The 19,300-nt window shown below is 32.5% G+C and overlaps 1 protein-coding gene across 6 annotated transcripts; it reads left to right on the top strand.

Annotated features, from left to right (window-relative positions):
• Positions 1-9,227: 9,227 nt before the first annotated feature.
• LOC110621432 (phosphatidylinositol 4-phosphate 5-kinase 4) lies at positions 9,228-14,654 on the top strand. 6 transcript variants are annotated; one of them, XM_043959349.1, is made up of 8 exons: positions 9,228-10,381; positions 12,306-12,473; positions 12,554-12,719; positions 12,815-12,931; positions 13,479-13,672; positions 13,948-14,057; positions 14,152-14,257; positions 14,357-14,654. In XM_043959349.1, exons 1-8 carry the CDS (start codon positions 9,228-9,230, stop codon positions 14,652-14,654), a joined length of 2,313 nt encoding a protein of 770 aa, XP_043815284.1. The 6 variants fall into 6 exon arrangements, with proteins under 6 accessions (XP_043815284.1, XP_043815288.1, XP_043815285.1 ...); XM_043959353.1 differs by having other exon boundaries at positions 13,948-14,059; positions 14,196-14,257; XM_043959350.1 differs by having other exon boundaries at positions 13,948-14,072; positions 14,185-14,257.
• Positions 14,655-19,300: the final 4,646 nt, after the last annotated feature.

Below are 19,300 nucleotides of genomic sequence, written 5' to 3'. Positions count from 1 at the left end.
GTGAATACTAATGCAAGCAACCTACTATATCTCATGGCATTCATGATGCATGGATCATGCTCAAAATTCATATTTCATTTATTTTTGAAACTTAGAGTTTATTCCACTCACCTCTGGCTAGCTCTGATAAACTCTGTAGCAGCTGGCTCACTGCTGGGGTCCTCGGTTCCTCGGGTCCGAACCTACACAGGTGGACTCCAATGAGGGACCAAACATACATAAACATAACTCTAATATACTCCTCAAAAACCCCCTATAACATCATGAAAACATCACATACAAACATGCAAGAAATGGCTGAACAGGGCACTTTCGGCGGCAGGTTCGGCGGCCTAAAGTCCCTCCAGAGCCGAAAGTCAGGCAGGTTCGGCGGCACCTTCGGCGGCCGAAACTCCCGGACAGAGACGAAACTCATGCACGTTCGGCGGCACCTTCGGCAGCCGAAAGGCCTGCCTCCACAAGGGGGTTCGGCGGCCGAAAGTCCCTTCGGCGGCCGAACCTGAGTTTCTCCCGAATGGCAGAAACTCAGCTCCCTTCAGCACATTTCGCCTCTCAAGCTCAAATCATGCATAAACTCAACCAAAAACATGCATACAAGCTCCTAGGGGCCTCAAACAAACATATACCCCAACTACAACACTTCAAACATACTCAAACATGCCACATTGTTCAAAAATCCCATAAAACCTAACATTTGCTTAAAAACTCATACAACCCTATACATGCCATTCTACCCCATAAAATCACTTAAAACTTACTTAAAACATGCATTGAGCTTAAGATCGGCTCTTACCTCTTGAAGATCGAGAGGGAGACGACCTAAACTTGGAGATCCACGAAAATGAGCTCCTGAGTTCCCAAAGCTCCAAAACTCGTTTCAAAAGTTCAAAACCTTCAATGCAAGCTTAAAACTCAAGAAAAATGGTGGGGATTTGAAGGAAAAACACTAGATTTGGAAGAGGGAGGTCGGAAGCTAGCTGTGGCCGAACATGGGAGAAAGCTCGCCCATTTCGGCTAAGTGCCCCTTTTATAGTGGCTGGCCAGACCACGTTCGGGGGCCGAACTTGCCTCCGCATGCATGCCATGTTCGGCGGCCGAACTTGACTTTCGGCGGCCGAACCTGAACTTCCCTCGCTCATGCTTTCGGGGCCCTAACGTGCCTCCAAAACGCATGTATGTTCGGCGGCCAAACTTGACTTTCGGCGGCCGAACCTGGGTCTTCCTCCAAAGACTTTTCATGCAAAAACTCATTTAAAAACATACTTAAAATTATTAAAAACATGAAAACATATCATAAAAACATACTTTTACCCTTCTAGAGGTTTCCGACATCTGGGATTCCACCGGACGGTAGGAATTCCGATACCGGAGTCTAGCCGGGTATTACAGTTAGTAATACCAACGGAAATTCCGTTAGTAATCTGTTAGTGATTCGTAAAATTATAAAATCATCCATAAAATTTTCAAACTTTATGTATACATCACCTTGTACATTCATATACATCCATCATCACCCTGTAAATTATTCACAAAATCAATTATTATATAAAATAAAATATATTTAAAACTTAAAAGATTTCATAATTATATTACATATATTCATTTTGTACAACAGTTACAAATTAAAAATAAAATTACTAATTGGTCAGAACAAAATATACATACTAAACTAAACTAGCAAGCTCATCATCTGTACCATCATCACTGTCTGTATGATGATCACCAATGACAGGGGCATCATTATGCTGCTGCTGTGGAGACGGAGCTGGAGGAGCAGATGTCTGAGTGAATGTCCCAACATCCTGTTGTGCCATCATCCTATGCATAAACACCTGCAACTCCTCCACCACTGTGTTAAGTCGACCATTCTCTGTCTCTAGTCGATCAATTTTATAGCATTCCACATCCAAGTCTAAACTCTAAACTACCAATTCAATTGAGCATTTTGAAAACAACCATCTTTGGCATAAAAGAAACTGGTGGTAAAATTGCCCAAGGTGATTTGACTAACTATGCTAATTAATTTAGTATGTTTAAAGAGACAATAGAACATGAATAAGGCAGAAATCAAAAATTTCACAGTCTTGTTACTAATAATACATTCACATTCTTAAAAATAATACATTAATTTAAGCTTTGAACTCTGCCTTATTCATGTGAAAAGCAAGTATTCTTGCTACTAATTACAGAACATGAATCAGGCAGAAATCCATAATGGCTCAAAAATCAATCACAGACAATTTCACAACAATCAATAACAGGAATCAGGAAATACAAACATGGCGTACCTATTTGGAAAGACAATCAGGATAGTGATGTGAGAGAAACTCAAGATGCAGTGATGGAGGGAATAGTGGACTGGCGAGAATGGCAAGACTGGAGAGAAGGGCTCGCTTGTCGACAGTGATGCCGGGAATGGCGCACCTGTCGACTGTGATGGCGGCGGACGGTGGATGGTGCTGGTAGTGAAAGCTACAGTATTTCGACGATGCCAATTCAGATTTTCAGACAGATTTAGATTTTCCAAATTTGTAAGAACACGCGCGATTTTCGGATTTCAGATGAGATTATATAGTTGGGTTTATAATTCACTAACGGATAATTAGTCCGTTAGTGATTTCAGATGGGATATCGTGTATTTGGGTTTATAATTCACTAACGGATTATTGGTCCGTTAGTGAAAATAACATTAGGTATAAATATAAAGAAATCACCAACGGATTTTTAACGGAAAATGGCTCTGTTAGTATATCACTAACGGATCTGTGACGGATGTTAACAAGCGTATTCCTCACTAACGAAAATACTAACGGCTATATAGCTCCGTTAGTGGATAGGATATTTTTCATAATCTGTTAGTAATGTCCGTTAGTATCACTAACGGATATCAATCCGTTAGTGAAATCCGTTAGTGATTTACTAAATTCTTGTAGTGCTTGGGGTTACCTTCAGAGGTTTGGTCTAAACAGTCGTTAAGTAGAATGAATAGTGTTCCTGGATAAACCCTTATTCCTTGATCAGTGCACCATTACCAAATCATGTATGGGTTATGCAAAGGTCTTAATTGAGATAGATTTGCTAGGGGATTTTCTTGATGAGATTGTTCTGGAAGATAAGGAGGGAAGCAAATTGAACCAAAAGGTGTTACTTGAGTGGAGGCCTTCCAAGTGTGATATGCATAATGGATTTGGGCATGAAAGGAAAGATTGTAGGAATCAACTCAACAAGCAAGTTTGGAAGGTGAAGAATAAAGAGGAAATGCAAGCTAAAGAAGAAAAGGGTGATAAGGATAAGGATATTGGAAGTGAACATAAAAACATTAAACATGCAAGATAAATGAAATTGTGGAGCATAATGAGCCTGGTGAGTATAGAGATAGGGAAATTTTCATCAAAAGTAAAACAAAGATTAAAGTGGGTCCTCTTGGATTCTTGTGAACGTTATAGGAGGACAATTTATAAATGATAGGCTTGACGCTTCAAAATCTATTGGTATTGGAGTCATTGAGAATGGAAGGGCATGATGAAGGGTTGACAATTCTCGTGAAAGGAGATAATGATTGGTTCATGGAACATTAGGTGTCTAAATAACCTTACAAAGCAATCAAAGGGGCATGCTCTGATTAAGTAGAAGTTACAAGTTATAAAAATTCTGGAAACTAGAATGAGAAAAGGAAATAAAGAGAAATCTCTAGTAGGATTAAGATAGGAGGATGGAAATTTATAACTATCAATACTATGAGATTAGTAGAATTTGTATAATGTTCAACCATTAGTTTATTAAGGTGCATGCATTAACTATATTATTCACTATTTGGTTGAGTATGAAGATCACCAATTTTTTTGATTTGTGGTGTATGGTAGCAATGACATTCAGGAAAAGAGGAGATTATGGAAGGTGATAAAATAAATATCCAAGATTTATAAGGGCCTTGGATAATTCAAGGAGACTTTAAAGCCATTATTTCAAACTAAGAAAGAATAGAGGGTAGTGGAGTGGATAGTGCCAATGATAATCTAAGGAAGTGTTTGACAAATGTTGGTTTAGTGGAACAAGCAATGCTACTTTATTTGGACAAGCAACCAAGATAGAGATGCAAGAATTTGGAGGAAACTAGATAGATGTTTGGTGAATTTAACTTGAATGGATGCATATGATTCAGTAGAGCATGAAGCTAAGCTTATTGGGATTGCTGATCATTCACCCTTGCTAGTCAGATTAAGAAGGGATAGAGGCAATATAAATATTCCATTCAGGTTTTATAATATGTGAGTTTCATATTCTACACACCAGAGTATTGTGGAAAGAGTGTGGCAGTGTAATATAGGGGTATTTCCATGTTTAGATTATGGAGCAAGTTAAGCTAAAAACATTAAGAGGGGGAGCTTAACGTCCTGATCCACAAGTAGAAATTTGCTGAAATCTTTGCAAAATGAATGACTATGGACAATTGCTTGAGAGATTATAGAATAGTATCCAGGCAGAGCATCAGAATGTAGTACTCTTGGATGAAAAAAGTGCAGTGCTGCAGTGTTTTGTTAGAAATATTTACCTTAGAATCATATACTATAGTATGAATTTGACATAATCTTACGTCTTTAGGCATAAATAATAGATAATTTAAATAATTAAATATAATCTATTACCTATTAGCTTTTGATAGTCATTTCATTTTTAAGAAGTTCAGGATATAATAATAAAATGTACTTGTACATAATACTATAAAATATTTATAGCCGTAAGATGATTCATTAGGAATTATTCATCCAGAATAGACAGTCATCTCTATCTGTCTGTATTAGTCAATATAGTGATATTGATGATAGTAGAGTAGTAAGTATCATGCCGTAAGACATGTAATGCCTCTGCAAATATATTTGCGCTTATGGTGATGAGTGAACTGAACTAGTGGTGCTAGATAAATAACACATGGGGTTTATTCTTGTCTATATTTGTTTATCTAGATCATAATAGTGCATATAGTTCTTAACTTGAGACTATACTTGGCTCATGTGCAAGTGGTTTGAGCTTGATACCGCTTATATACTTGTACAATGTATGAGTATATGGCAAGTGTTTGACTCAAGTTAGTTATACATGGAGATAAGGGATCAGTTAAGACAAGATTTGTTATCCTAGATAAACAGATGGAATCCTACGACTGAGTTAATTATTATTGATAATAAGTCATTGACCGAGACAATATGACTTAATTAGAAAGGTTTTCTAATATAAGTCTTGCTTATCAAGAATTGAAATTAAGTAATAGTCATATGGTCCATAGTATTAGAGTTTAATATTTACCGTGACTCTAGCTTGGATCAGAATTCTGTTGCAAAAGGATTCTAGTATATGATAATTTATGATCATGGTTCGAATTGAATAGAATAACACATTCATTGTTAATTGAGTAGTCATGACACGTTACACTAGTTACTAACTATAGTTTATGAGAACCGAAAATGCATGAGATGTCATTCGAGATATGTGAAAATGTCGTTTTTATTTCTATTGCCAATTGACTATTCCAGTCACATACATAAGAACTAATCTTAGCATGACTAGTGGTAGTTTGGAGGGGTTCTTCCAAAGAAAAAGAGTTTTATGCAAGGGGATCCGATGTCCCATTCACTTGTTGTAGTAGTAATGAAATATATTTCTATATAATTTATCTACTAATGTGCCTCCTACTTTTAAATTCCACAAAACCTTTAGAGAAGTGAGGTTGAATCATCTCAGTTTTGTTGATGACTTGCTTTTGTTTACTCATGAAGATGAGAGCTCTATAAGATTTCTAGCTGATGATCTAGTGTATTTTGAAACTGTTTTTGGTACATAATGAATGAAGTAAAGGGTGCAGTGTATTTTTCAAGAGTTGCATTCTAGTTAAGGGACATATTTTGCAGCTTTTGAGGTTTAGAGAAAGTATCCCCTAATGAAGTATTTGGGGCCGCCCTTAATGTCCACAACTATGTCTAAAGAGAATTTTCAAAAGTCAATAGATAATGTATACAACAAACTTTAGAATTACCAGTAAAATTTTTTAGTAGCAACATTAATTTTGCGCTATATGAGCTAATTCAAGATAACAATATCAATGGTTAATATTATTAATGCATAAAAAGATACAACAATAAATAAAAACTATGACCATTAGTAAAAAAATATTTTTAACAACAATATTTGTTATTGCTAATAATTAATTTTTTTAACAGCAATCATAATTTTGCTGTAAAATATATATAGTCATAATTTTATAGTAGAAACATGCAGCAATTAAATCTTGCTGCAATCATAATTTTGCTGGAAAATATATATAGTCACAATTTTATAGTAGAAACATATAGTAATTATATCTTGCTGCTGTAAATTGTAGCCATAGACATAGCAACAAAATTGTGATCATATATATTTTACAGTTGCTGCTAAAAAATAAATTATTAGCAATAACAAATATTATTGATAAAACTAACTTTTTATTAATACTTACAATTTTTATTTGTTACTATATCTTTTTATATATCAGTAGCAATAATTGTTAGTGCTATATAGCAGCAAAATTAATGTAAAATTTTTTGCTGCTAATTTCAATATTTATTATAGTGTTAATAGTTAAGATAACATGCTAGACAGTAAGGCACTTATCATATGTAGATAGGATATAACTTGTGAATCCTATTTTGAGAAGCATGTATGTTTGTTTGGGCTTATGTCTTCATTCTTCCAAAAGCTGTCGTTAAGGAAATTGAAAAGAGGCATAAGATCCTTTTATAGACAAGGGGAAATAAAGGGTAGAAGGGGAGGTAATGTGGCTTAGGAGAAAAGTTATAAGCCTAAGAATGAGGGTGGGTTAGGTATTAAGGACTTACTTTCTTGGAATAAAGCTGCTGTAGAGAAGTTAATTTAGGATTTTTTAAGGTCCAAAATTCCTTATGGACTGTGGGAGTTGCTAGAAATAAGCTTAGTTAGCTAAGTTTTTGGGAGATTACCAAGCCCTTGGATGCAAGATGAGCATGGAGGCATCTTGTGAAGCGCACGGACCTATTTAAGTCATTCTTCACCTACAAACTAGGGAGAGAAAATTTTCCTTTTGGTTTAATCCCTGGTTGGAAGGTAAGGAGTGTAGTGGTTAGGTACTCTTCCCTGAATTATGCTGACATTCTTAAGCAGGCAAAAGTTAGGGACTATTGGTGGAATGGATGCTAGAGGTTGCTTTTGACCATATGGATAATAATGCAACTCAAAATGCTTGGAAAGAATTAAGAGATACAGAATGAATAAGGAGCAGGAGGAGATTGGTTGCAGTTTGAATGCCTCAGGTTAATATATTATTACTAGTACTTGGAAAGCAATAAGAACCAACAGCAATAAAGTTAGTTCGGCTAAACTGATATGGGTAGTTCATAATGCCAGACGCAACTTTATTATGTGGTTGGCTTTGCAAGGTAGACTTTCTGTGAAGACCAAGTTAGCTTTTTATTGTATAAATCAAATATTAAAAATTAAATATATTTTTTTTTAATTTAAAAATAAAAAAAATATTATTTATTTGATATTTTATATTGCCTCCAATTTTTATGAAATACAAGTTGCTCACTGAATATTAAGAAATTAAATTTTAGTGTTATAATTTCAGATATTCAAAAAAATGTTTGTACGCTCTTTTTATAAGAGAGTTTTTGAAGTTAGATGAAGAATAGTGGATAGCACTTGTTGCCAACCGTGCAATTGCTAGGAGAAAACCATAAATCATTTGTTTTTTAGTTGTGCTTTTTATAGTTGGGTTTAGAGTAGAATTCTATAGAAGTGCTTCATTAGCAAACTAGTTCTTGAATGGAGAAGGAGAAGGGAGGTCAGCTGGTTCACAGAGAGAGTAGCAGGAAAAAGTTCTCTTGCCACTTGCAGAAGGGTGGCCTTCAATTTCGCTGCTATTTCATATATTTGGAAAGAAACCAGGAGATATTAATTGCTAGTGTGGGTTAGAGGATAATAATGAATTGTGTTAAACTGAAACTAATAAATTCTCATAGTTCAGTGAATTGGGATGCTTGCATGCATAGTCTGTACAGAGTTTGATGGGTTGTTCTTTTGTTAGGCTGGGGATTCTTTGATTGTTTATGGCGTGTGGGCTAACTCTACGATTCTTTTCATTGATCCTATCATTTTTTCTCCTCTTCATTATTTATTTATTTATTATAAATATTATTTTTTTCATCAATTTTCAGTTCTTTTACCTTTGAAAAATAGTTTATATCCCAGACGAGGACACCATAATAGGGTATTTAAAAATGTTGGACAAATTAAGAAAGGGAATACAAAATTGGGGTTGAGGATTAGAAGCTAATTTTGAAAAGGAACCTATCAATAGCATACTTAGGCCCCTTGATTTCTCCTGTCCATCCAATTGTCAAGTTGTTTAGAATCTCTCTCTCTCTTGAATAGCAAATATGGAGAATGCTCCTCTCTTTACCTTGCATGAAATTCATGGCTTCAAAGTCAACAATCTGCCACAAATGAGATTAATTTTATCTTAATTAATATATTAAAGTAATATCTTGCTTACATATATAATTTGGTTCAGATAAAATTATGATATATTCATGAAAATAATGAAAATATAAATAAAAATGAAAAATACTGTGTATAAATAAATTTAAATTTCGAGTCAATCTTTATTAAAAAAAGTATATATTATAAAATATACAAATTCAATAATGAACGAAAAAAAAATAATGAACGAAGAAAAATAAAAATAATTGTAAATTTTATAATTAACAAAATACTATTTATCATAATGAGTGCTGCATCAAGTGTGCTTCATATTTAGACAAACGTCTCAAGTAGAGGAAGATTTGCATGAAATTAATGTGCAGGCAAGAAAAAAAAGTAAGAATTGAAAAGTTGACCCAAATATGAATGTTTATTCTGGTTGGAGAAGAAAAAGGCACTCTTTGGTTAAATCGCTCTTTTCGCTTTCTTCACAGAAAAAAAAATAAATTAATTAAAAAAAGAACAAGAGAGAGAGAGCACCACCATTCTTGTAGGATTTCATTCTTTAGTTCTTTCTGATTCAACTCATTTTTCTTCATCTGGGTTGTTCATGATTTATCTAAAAACTATTACTAAATCCAAGATCTCAAGCATATCTCAAATGTTTTCACCCTACAATAGCATGTGAAAAAAGAAAAAGAAAAGAAAGAAAAAGAAAAAGAAAAGAAAAAAAAAAGATGAGCAAAGAACAAAGTGGAGTTGCAAAGGCATGGGAGGCCACCATAAGAAAGACTCAGGCAGCCAAGAAACGAGCAAACAGCATATTTGGCAGCAGCTCTGTAGCCCATGCAGAGGATGAAACTGAAGATGATTATGATGGTAGCAATGGAGGTGAACCTTACATTGCAGAAAAAGTCTTGCCTAATGGAGATTACTATACAGGCCAATGGTTAGACAATTTCCCTTGTGGGCAAGGCAAATATATATGGACAGATGGGTGCATGTACATAGGGGAATGGGATAGAGGAAAGAAAATGGGAAGAGGTAGATTTAGCTGGCCTTCAGGAGCTGCTTATGAAGGAGATTTCAAAACTGGTTATATGGATGGAAGTGGCGTTTACACAGGGCCTAGTGGTGATACTTATAAAGGACAATGGGTTATGAACCTCAAGCATGGCCATGGAGTGAAGAACTTCGCCAATGGAGATGTGTATGATGGCGAATGGCGGCGAGGATTGCAGGAGGGACATGGAAAATATGAGTGGACAAATGGTAACAATTATATTGGAGATTGGAAGAATGGAACCATTTGTGGTAAAGGGACTTTTGTGTGGACTAATGGAAATAGATATGATGGGAATTGGGAAGATGGTGTGCCTAAAGGAAATGGAACATTCAAATGGCCTGATGGATCTTTTTACGTAGGGAACTGGAGCAAGGATCCTAGTGATCAAAATGGGAGTTATTATCCTTCAGGATCATCCATAGAACAGAATCTTGAATGGAATCCTCAAGATGTGTATGAGATGTATTTGTCTGAATCCCAGATTTGTCCTGGTGAGAAGCTTTCAATCTTGCCCTCACAGAAGAAGCTTGCAGTTTGTGCTTCATCGAAAACTGATGGTGATAAGAATAGGAGGATGTCTGTTGATGGGAGGTCAAGTGTAGGCATAGAAAAGCCATTTGATAGGATGAATTTGTTGGATGGAGAAGATGGTTATGTAAGTGATGGGAAAACTATGGAAGCTGATTTGTTAGGGTTACATGTAGAAGAAAGCATTCCAAAATGCCTTCCAATGAAGATACCAAAAATTGTGAAGAGACAAGGAGATACAATAAGCAAAGGTCATAAGAATTATGACCTCATGCTCAATCTGCAACTGGGAATCAGGTATTAATGAAAATTTTATGCCTTGCTTCTTCTGTGATTCTTCTATTATTTTCTTTTTCCTTTTCCTTTATCGGATGAATTTTCTTGAATGCTCTCTCTATATATCAATCAATCCCTCTACTCCTTTCGAAAAAATGATCTGAACAAGCATAGATTCAAAGTATAATTGTAATAAAAATTATCAATTTCTATATATTTATATATTGAGTTCAAATAAACCAAATATAAATAAGAATGGCTTAATTCAAAGAAAATTTCTGTAGGTTAGTATTTATTTTAACATAAAAAACTCAAACTACCTTTGTCCAACATAAAGCTCCAAAAAAATCGTAGCCTAGGATTCTTGGTAGATGTAACTTGCCAAGACATAATAGTGTAATACAGAACTTAGTGAGTCAAGAGCAACATAGATCAAAAGCTAGGTAAATATATAAGAACAAATCTAGACTCAAAAAAATTCATATGTTAAAAAATCTAAACAGTAAATTTTTGTTTAGTATGCATTTCTCCTAAGAAATTCATTTCTATTCACAAAAAATTTCATTTGTTTAGAATTAATTTAAATATATAGTAGAATTCAATTGAACTATTTTATATTAGATAAATTAATAATAAATTAAAATTGATTTAATTTTCATCATTCTTATTATTTTTAAACTAAACATAAATATTTATTCTTATAATAACAATCATTTTTATCGCATTGAAAAATTATTATTAATATTTGAATTTTATTAATATTCTTTACCATTAAAAATATAAAGAATGTTTTCTTAAATTAACAAAATAATATAATAATTTTTTAATATTAATTATAAATGTATTAAATATTAATAATCAATATTATATTAAAATAATTTTTAAAGAGTAATTGTTAATTAAAAATAAGAAATAAATTTAAAATTAAAACAAATAAAAAATAAAAGAAAAAAAAGAATTTTCAAAGACTAATTAAATAATTTTAATGTAAATAGTCTTAAGTGAAATTATTTTTTTTAAAATTTTAATAATTTTAATAAAATTTACTTTTAGTTCAAAATTAATTTTCACAAAAATTCAAGAGAATTAATTAAGATAATTGATTTTGTCAAATATAAAAATTCTAAAAAAATTATTTTTTTTAAAATTCTTTCAAAATTAGATATTTCAAACAACTGTTAAAACTAAATACCATGAGTTGGGAGAAAAATGGAGTTAAATCTCAAATGCTGATAACCATTTCTTGCAATAAAGCTAATATAACCATCAGAACAAATAGCCATATGTCTTCACTACCAGCCAATGCAGCAACTCAAAACATATCAAAATAGCCTTTAGCAAAGCAGCTACAAGAAAGCAACAAAATCATTTTCTCCAAATCTTCCCAATTGAGCCAACCAATTTATAAAGCTGTTTGATTTGGGAAAGATATGAACAAAGGTCAAAGGTGATGTTTGACAAAGAAGCAACTCACAATCAATAGAAGGAACTCAACCTGCTTTTCTAATTCACATATGAATTTCACAGTGAAAAAAAGTTGTATGGTTTGCTAATAATTGTGGCTTAAATTTGGATATAATTTCTTATTATTCAAAGTGCGATCCAAAATGAAAAGTTTTATATTGAGATCCGAATTGAAGAAAAAAAATATAAACTATTTTAGGAGCAGAAGGCAAGAATTGATATAAATAATCATATTTTTTCCTGTCTTATGATTTATAAAATTTAAAAAAATACATTAAATTTAGAGTTTTGAGAGCTCTAAGAGATTATATAACACTTTTTCATTGTACTGAAATTTAGTTTTATCCTTGCATATAGGTTTTATGGTCGAACCACGTTAAATTTCTTGTGTGTTATCTTTTTTCTTTTTATTTCAATCTTTTCGAGTGTAGAATTGTCCATTTGTTTTAATAATTACCAATTTGTGGAGTAAATTTTTCAGGCATGCTGTTGGAAGAACACCTCCAGTTACATCCCTTGATTTGAAGCCTTCAGCTTTTGACCCTAAAGAGAAAGTATGGACAAGATTTCCTTCAGAAGGAACTAAAAATACTCCACCTCACCAGTCTCCTGAATTTAAATGGAAGGACTACTGCCCACTAGTTTTCAGGTTACACCTCTGTAATTTATAAGGCTATATTGATATTTACAACATTCATTGGTTTTCAAATTTTGTCTTCCTCTTCTCAGGACTCTAAGGAAGCTATTCAAAGTTGATGCAGCTGATTACATGCTGTCTATTTGTGGTAATGAAGCATTACGTGAACTCTCCTCTCCTGGAAAAAGTGGTAGCTTCTTTTACTTGACTAATGATGATAAATATATGATAAAGACAATGAAGAAAGCAGAAGTAAAAGTGAGTTAGTTGATTTAATTATATATTTTTCTATGCGTATTTCACTATTTTATTTTTTAAATCATGTTCAGCCTCTAAGTTAGTTCATAGTGCAGGTGCTTATAAGAATGCTTGCTGCCTATTACAACCATGTTAGATCCTTTGAGAATACGTTAGTGACCAAATTTTTTGGTCTGCATTGTGTGAAGTTAACTGGTGCTACCCAAAAGAAGGTATTCACACCTTAGCATCTCTATGCACCACAATAATTTGGCCTAATAATAATAATAAAAAAAAAAAATCGAAGATTTTGAAGAAATTGCAAGTCAATTGAATTGAATTGTCTTAATTTTGAAAATTTAGATTATTAAAATTGGACTCATTTAGTTTATCAAAATGAAGTTTACAATTAATAACATCTCTCCCTTAATATTTTGTTGATAAAAAATGTTAACAAAAAATGAAATTGAAACCTTGATTCTTATCAGTTGACATAAATGTTAATATATAATCTGAATTTGGTTAATTTTCTATTACATTATAAATAAATGAAAATATTTGACATTTTTTCAAAAATAATTTTACCTAAAAATGTTGGGGAGATTTGATTAAAAGCAAATTATAGAATACACCCAATAATTTTGAGATTAAAGCATGCTAACATAGAGTGCCCGAGACTTCTTGCTTTGAAAAATTTTGTACAAGTTGCAAGAACTATGTGCATGAACAAGAAGTTTTAACCAAGTTATAAGCATAAATTTAATGAAGTTGGTATTCTAGGTACGCTTCATCATTATGGGGAATCTCTTCTGCTCCGAGTACATCATCCATAGACGTTTCGACTTGAAAGGATCTTCCCTCGGTCGAATAACAGATAAACCAGAATCAGAGATTGAATCAACAACTATCCTTAAAGATTTAGATCTAAATTTCATTTTTAGACTACAGAAAGCTTGGTTTCAAGAGTTTTGCAGGTGCATATATAGAATCTTTTCACTTTGTCCTTTTATTTTAAACCGTTTGGACTGAAAGGTTCTGATATCATGTGTAACGATTATTCAAAATTCAAGTCTACTAAGTATTCGCGTGTTGTATAGTATTGAGAGATGAATTATTTTTGACTTCTTGTGTTACAAGTATAAGCTTTAGGTTGAGTGTTCTTATGCTTTCTTGGAAACCAAGCAAAAATTTGATTACATTCATCATTTCTTTCTTTAGCCCTAATGGTTCTATTTGGTTATCTTTCCAGGCAAGTAGATAGAGATTGTGAATTTCTTGAACAGGAGAGGATAATGGACTATAGCTTGCTGGTGGGTCTTCATTTTAGAGAAGTATCAACAAATGGGGATCTGATTCCTTGTGCAACTACTATTTGTTCTGGAGGTTACTTTTCATTCTTTCTTGCATATCTAGACTGGCTTTTTAATCAGAACTCTTTATATTACTCATCAAGCAAACAACTGCATGTTAAGTTTTCTCACTGCAGGTGAGATTGAGAACGATTCAGGCCCACGCCTTTCAAGAGCAGATCTAGATCAACTTCTCTTAGACCCAGCCAGGTAAAGAAGAATTAATTTTTTTTTTTATTAAATAAATCGTTAGTTAAAGATTATAGGAGAAACATTATTTTATGTTAAACTAAAGATTGAGAAATGCAGGTGGGCTCGTATTAGATTGGGAGTAAATATGCCAGCAAGAGTAGAAAGAACAATGAGAAAAAGTGACTGTGAAACTCAACTTATAGGAGAACCAACAGGAGAGTATTATGATGTGATAATGTTTTTTGGTATCATAGACATTCTTCAAGACTATGACATTAGCAAGAAGCTTGAGCATGCTTACAAATCCATCCAATATGATCCTACTTCAATATCAGCTGTGGATCCTAAGCAATACTCAAGACGCTTCCGTGACTTCATATTCAACATTTTTACAGAAGAAACTCTTGAAGTGTGATTCTCTTCTAATTAGGGGCCAAAATTACTGCTGAGATTAGAAAAATTCATATGGTGGACTGCCAAAATTAATTTCCAAGTTCTAAATTGGCTTTGATTCATTTATTTTTCTCTTGAAATGAATGTTATAGATATCTATTAATATATGTCATGGTAAAGGAATATTGCAAAGTGAATTGCACTTATATGATATCTTCCATTTTTGTAGTTGTATTAGAATTTATTATTTTCTAATCAATTCAGTATTGTAAGGAGGTTGTAACATCCTATTATAGTATGTATACAATAGAATATATATGAATAAATACCCAAAATTATGGGTGAATCTTAGTTGAAATTAAAAACGATTTGAATTTTGGATATATTTTTTTATAATTCAAATGGTGATTCGATCTAAAAAGTTATATGTTATAATTTGCCGATATGAAATTTACATTAAATAGATACAAATGGATATGCAATTCGTTTGTCAAATTATATGAATACAAAATGGATATGAAATCCATTTGTAAAAGTAAATGGACACAAATAATTATATAATTTATTTATAAAATTAAATTGACACGAAACATACTCATTTGTAAAATTAAATATAAACGGATTCACAAATGGACATATAATATATTTATAAAATGATAGATACATACAAATTCACAAATAAATATATAATTCATTTGTAAAATTAAATAAATATAGACAACTTCTCAAACCAACTTGTAATTCGTTTGTAAAATTATATAAATATAAACAGACATGCAATTTGTTTATAAAATTAAATAAATACAAATGAATTTACAACTGAACATGTAATTTATTTATAAAATTAAATAGGAGATTAATGACTTTTTAAATAGATACATAATTTTTTTGTAAAATTAAATGAGTACAAATAAACTTGTAGCGGTTGGCTAAAGTGCCCGAACATAAAGCAAGGCTAAAAGCCTGGAAGTATCAATAAGGCTACGAGTCTAAATACTTGGAAATCACCAGTAAGACCATGAGCTTGAATACTCGAAATAGCCAATAAGGTGACTATCCTGAATACTCGAAATCGCCAATAGAGCCACGAGCCTAAATATTCAGAATCGTCAGTAGGGCCACGAGCACGAATACTCGAAAATCGCCAGTAGGGCCATGAGCACGAACACTTGGAATTGCCAGTAGGGCTACGATCCTGAATACACAGAATCGCTAAGAGGGCCACGAGCCTGAATAATCAGAATTACCAGCAGGGCCAAAGAGTCCGAAAGGCAACAAAGAGCGAAAAAATTTAAAAGAAGACGTAGGGTTAAAGAGCCCGGGAGATGATAAAGAGCCAAAGATTTTGGACGAAAACTCAAGGCTAAAAAGCTTAGAAGAGGACTAAGAGCCTAAGAGCTTTGACAAAGAGCCAGGGCAAAAGAGGCTGAAAGGTGATAAAGAGCTAAATAATCATAAAAAGGACCGAGGCTAAATAGCCAGAAAGAAAATAGAGAGCTTAAGTACTCGGAAAAAAACGCGGGGCTAAAGAGCCCAAAAGATGATAAAAGAGCCTAAGAGCTCAAAGGAAAACTCAGGGCTAAACAGCCTGCAAAAAATAGAGAGCTTAAGTGCTTTGAAGAAAACTCATAGCTAAACCGTCTAAAAGATAATAAAAGAGCCAAAGAGTTCGGAAGAAAATTCAAGGCTAAATAGCCCGGAAGATAATAAAGAGTTTAAATACTCGAAAAAAGACATAGGGCTAAACAACCTAGAAGATAATAAAGAGTTTGGAAGCTCGGATGGAGACTCAAGACTAAAGAGTCTGGAAGATGATAAAAGAGTCAAAGAGCTTAGAAGAAAAGTCAAGGCCAAACAGTCTAGAAGATGATAAAAGAGCTAAAGAGAGCTCAGAAGAAAACTCAAGGCTAAACAACCTAGAATATAATAGAGAGTTTAAATGCTCGAAGAAAGAAATAGGACTAAAGAGCTCGGAAGATGATAAAAGAGCCAAAAAGCTCAAACAAAGAAGACTAAGAGCCTAAGAGCTTGGAAGAAGACTCAAGGGTAAACAACCAGAAAGATAATAGAGAGCTTAAATGCTTGGAAAAAGACGTAGGACTAAATAGTCCAGAAAATGATAAAGAGCCAAATACTCGTAAAAGGCACTCAGGACTAAAGAGTCTAGGAGCTCGAACTGAAACTCAAGGTTAAAGAGCCCGAAAGATGCTAGAAGATCTAAAGAGCTCGAAAGAAAACTTAGTGCTAAATAGCTAGAAAATGATAAAATAGCCAAATAGCTCGGAAAAAAACTTAGGACTAAACAACCCAAAAAATAATAGAGAGCTGAAGTGCTCGGAAAAGGATGCAGGACTTAAGAGTCCAAAAGGTGATAAAAAGCCGAGTACTCATAAAAAAGACTCAGGACTAAAGTGTTCGAAAAATAAAAAAATAAAAAAATAAAAATTTAGGGCTAAAAGAGCCCATAAGGCCGTCTCAAGTTAAAGAAATAGGACATCCCACGAAAACTACAAGCTAAGAAACTAGCAAATGCTGAAAAAATGAAAACAAATTGATAGCATGAAAAGAAAAATGAAAACTATCATGATTATTCAAAATTTTTACGGCACGACAGTTTGCGATAATAATTGTTACAATCTTTATCAAATAGTTTGTTCATTACTTCGTTCATTTACATGAATCTTAATCGTCATCTCGACATGCCATTAGGGCTAAAATAAAGTTATGGATGACCTGCCGACCTTATAAAATACTAAGATCTAATATAAATAGCAGGACTTAGTATACCCAATAAAATGCCAAAATCAATAGAAGGGCAAAAATAAATTTTAATATTGAATATCAGTCAAGAAACAGAAGTAATTTCATTAACAAAAAGATGTATTTTACAAAAAAACTAAAAACTACGTACTAACAAGGGCAGACAAAAACAAGTCTACTACATATTTACAAGTAAAAATTACTCTTGAACTTTCTCAGAGGAAGCAAGTTCACCAGCCAAGTCAAGCTCAACCCTGGAGACGGTAAGAGTAGCATGAGCAGTCTCGACAGTCAAGTCTTCAATAATAGCATCTCTTGGGAGGAGAAACTTGGACATTTACGGCCTCTAGAGCAATGGGATTAACAACCATCTGACTAGCTAGATCTCTATCATTCTTTGAGTATCACGAGAGGAAGAGGCAGGAGCCTTGGAAGCAGAGGTCTTCGAGACAGGGTCATGGTAGGCTTCTCAATTGGTAAGTCATTAGGACCATACTATACATCCTGACCATTAGAATCGCACTCAGCTAGACGGAGAGTACTAAGAGGCTTGTTTAGCTCATTACGACCGGCTTTTAACTCCAAATTATAACCACTAACATAAAAACGTGTAGCATAATTAAGAATTTTGGACTTGTGCTCATTAGATTGCATATATTTTTAATACATGGTCTCGACGATGTATTTTATTATATTTATTGATAAAATTATTTATTTTTAATCATTACTTCTATTATTAAAATAAATGATATAATTTTTATATTAATTTGTTATTATTTTGTATGATTATTAAAATTTCCAATATTTTTCATTCATATAATATTTTAAGTAAGTTTTTAATATTTTAAATAAATTAATAATAGGCTTAATTAAAATATTATATAAATAGATAAATAAATAAATATTACAAAATAAGTGTAAGAAATAAAAAGAAAGAAAAGAAAAAGGTTATTTCATTTTTTTTAAATGAAAACCTGCGATGAGAGATACTTTTATTGAGATAAAATTAAAGTTGAAGAATATTTTGGCAATAAAATAAAGTTGAGTAACAAACATAAATCTACCCTTCAAAATTGAGGAATGGATGATATAATTTTAGATAAAACTAAATATATTGCAGTTTTCTAATTAAATTCAATAGAATTTATTAAATTGTCCTTTATTTTATTACACTTAAAATCATATAATGGATATTATTATCTTTTTAATTTAGAGATAATTTTTTTGGTAAGTAAATTTGTATGCTGAACATATTTATATTATATTTTTTTAATAAATAAATTTCTTAAAAATATATTTGATAGGAAATATACTTCTAAAATATTTTGAATCAAATCAATCCAAAATAAAATTATACTCAATTCTAAGATTTTTACAATTTTATTAAATTTTTTATAAAATTGAAATTTATCAACAAAACGTGCACAAATTTATTTATTTATTTTTTTGCATTTGCAGGTTAATTGATGATAATTTTAATAAAAATAAATTAAAATTTATATATATACTTTTGAAGCTAAATATATACACATTAATTTGTTGTTTCTTGGAAGTCGGTGATATATTTTTAGGATATTTTCATTATTTGCAATGCATAGTGTAGTGTGAAGCACTGAAGCTGAGAAGGAGAATTTCAAAGATTGTTGGCAAGGATTTCTTTGGCCGGCGTAGAGGGAGCTTCCGCTTGGCTCCCTTTACTTCGTCTAGCCATATATAGTTTTAATTTAGTTTGATTTGCTTTGTATTTTTCGCTTTAGTTTTTCAATTTTGATAGTTTTGGATCAGTTTGTTTTCTAAAATATTTTGATTTTTTACTTCTGAAGATATTTTAGTTTTGACGTTAATATTTCGAAATCGCACAGATGTGTTCGACAAACAACACTTTTATTGATTCGAATGAGATTGAAC

The sequence above is a fragment of the Manihot esculenta genome, chromosome 8 (assembly GCF_001659605.2).
Source record: "Manihot esculenta cultivar AM560-2 chromosome 8, M.esculenta_v8, whole genome shotgun sequence".
In the NCBI taxonomy this organism is placed as follows: Eukaryota; Viridiplantae; Streptophyta; class Magnoliopsida; order Malpighiales; family Euphorbiaceae; genus Manihot; species Manihot esculenta.
Note: the sequence above shows the minus strand (reverse complement) of the source record. Positions and strands in the feature narration are given on the sequence as shown.

Excerpts from the sequence above, each read along its gene's own strand:
- LOC110621432 (XM_043959349.1), top strand. The coding sequence starts at position 9,228 with ATGAGCAAAGAACAAAGTGGAGTTGCAAAGGCATGGGAGGCCACCATA. Across the intron at positions 12,720-12,814 it reads TGAAGAAAGCAGAAGTAAAA|GTGCTTATAAGAATGCTTGC; the intron begins GTGAGTTAGTTG and ends TTCATAGTGCAG. Across the intron at positions 14,258-14,356 it reads CTTCTCTTAGACCCAGCCAG|GTGGGCTCGTATTAGATTGG; the intron begins GTAAAGAAGAAT and ends TGAGAAATGCAG.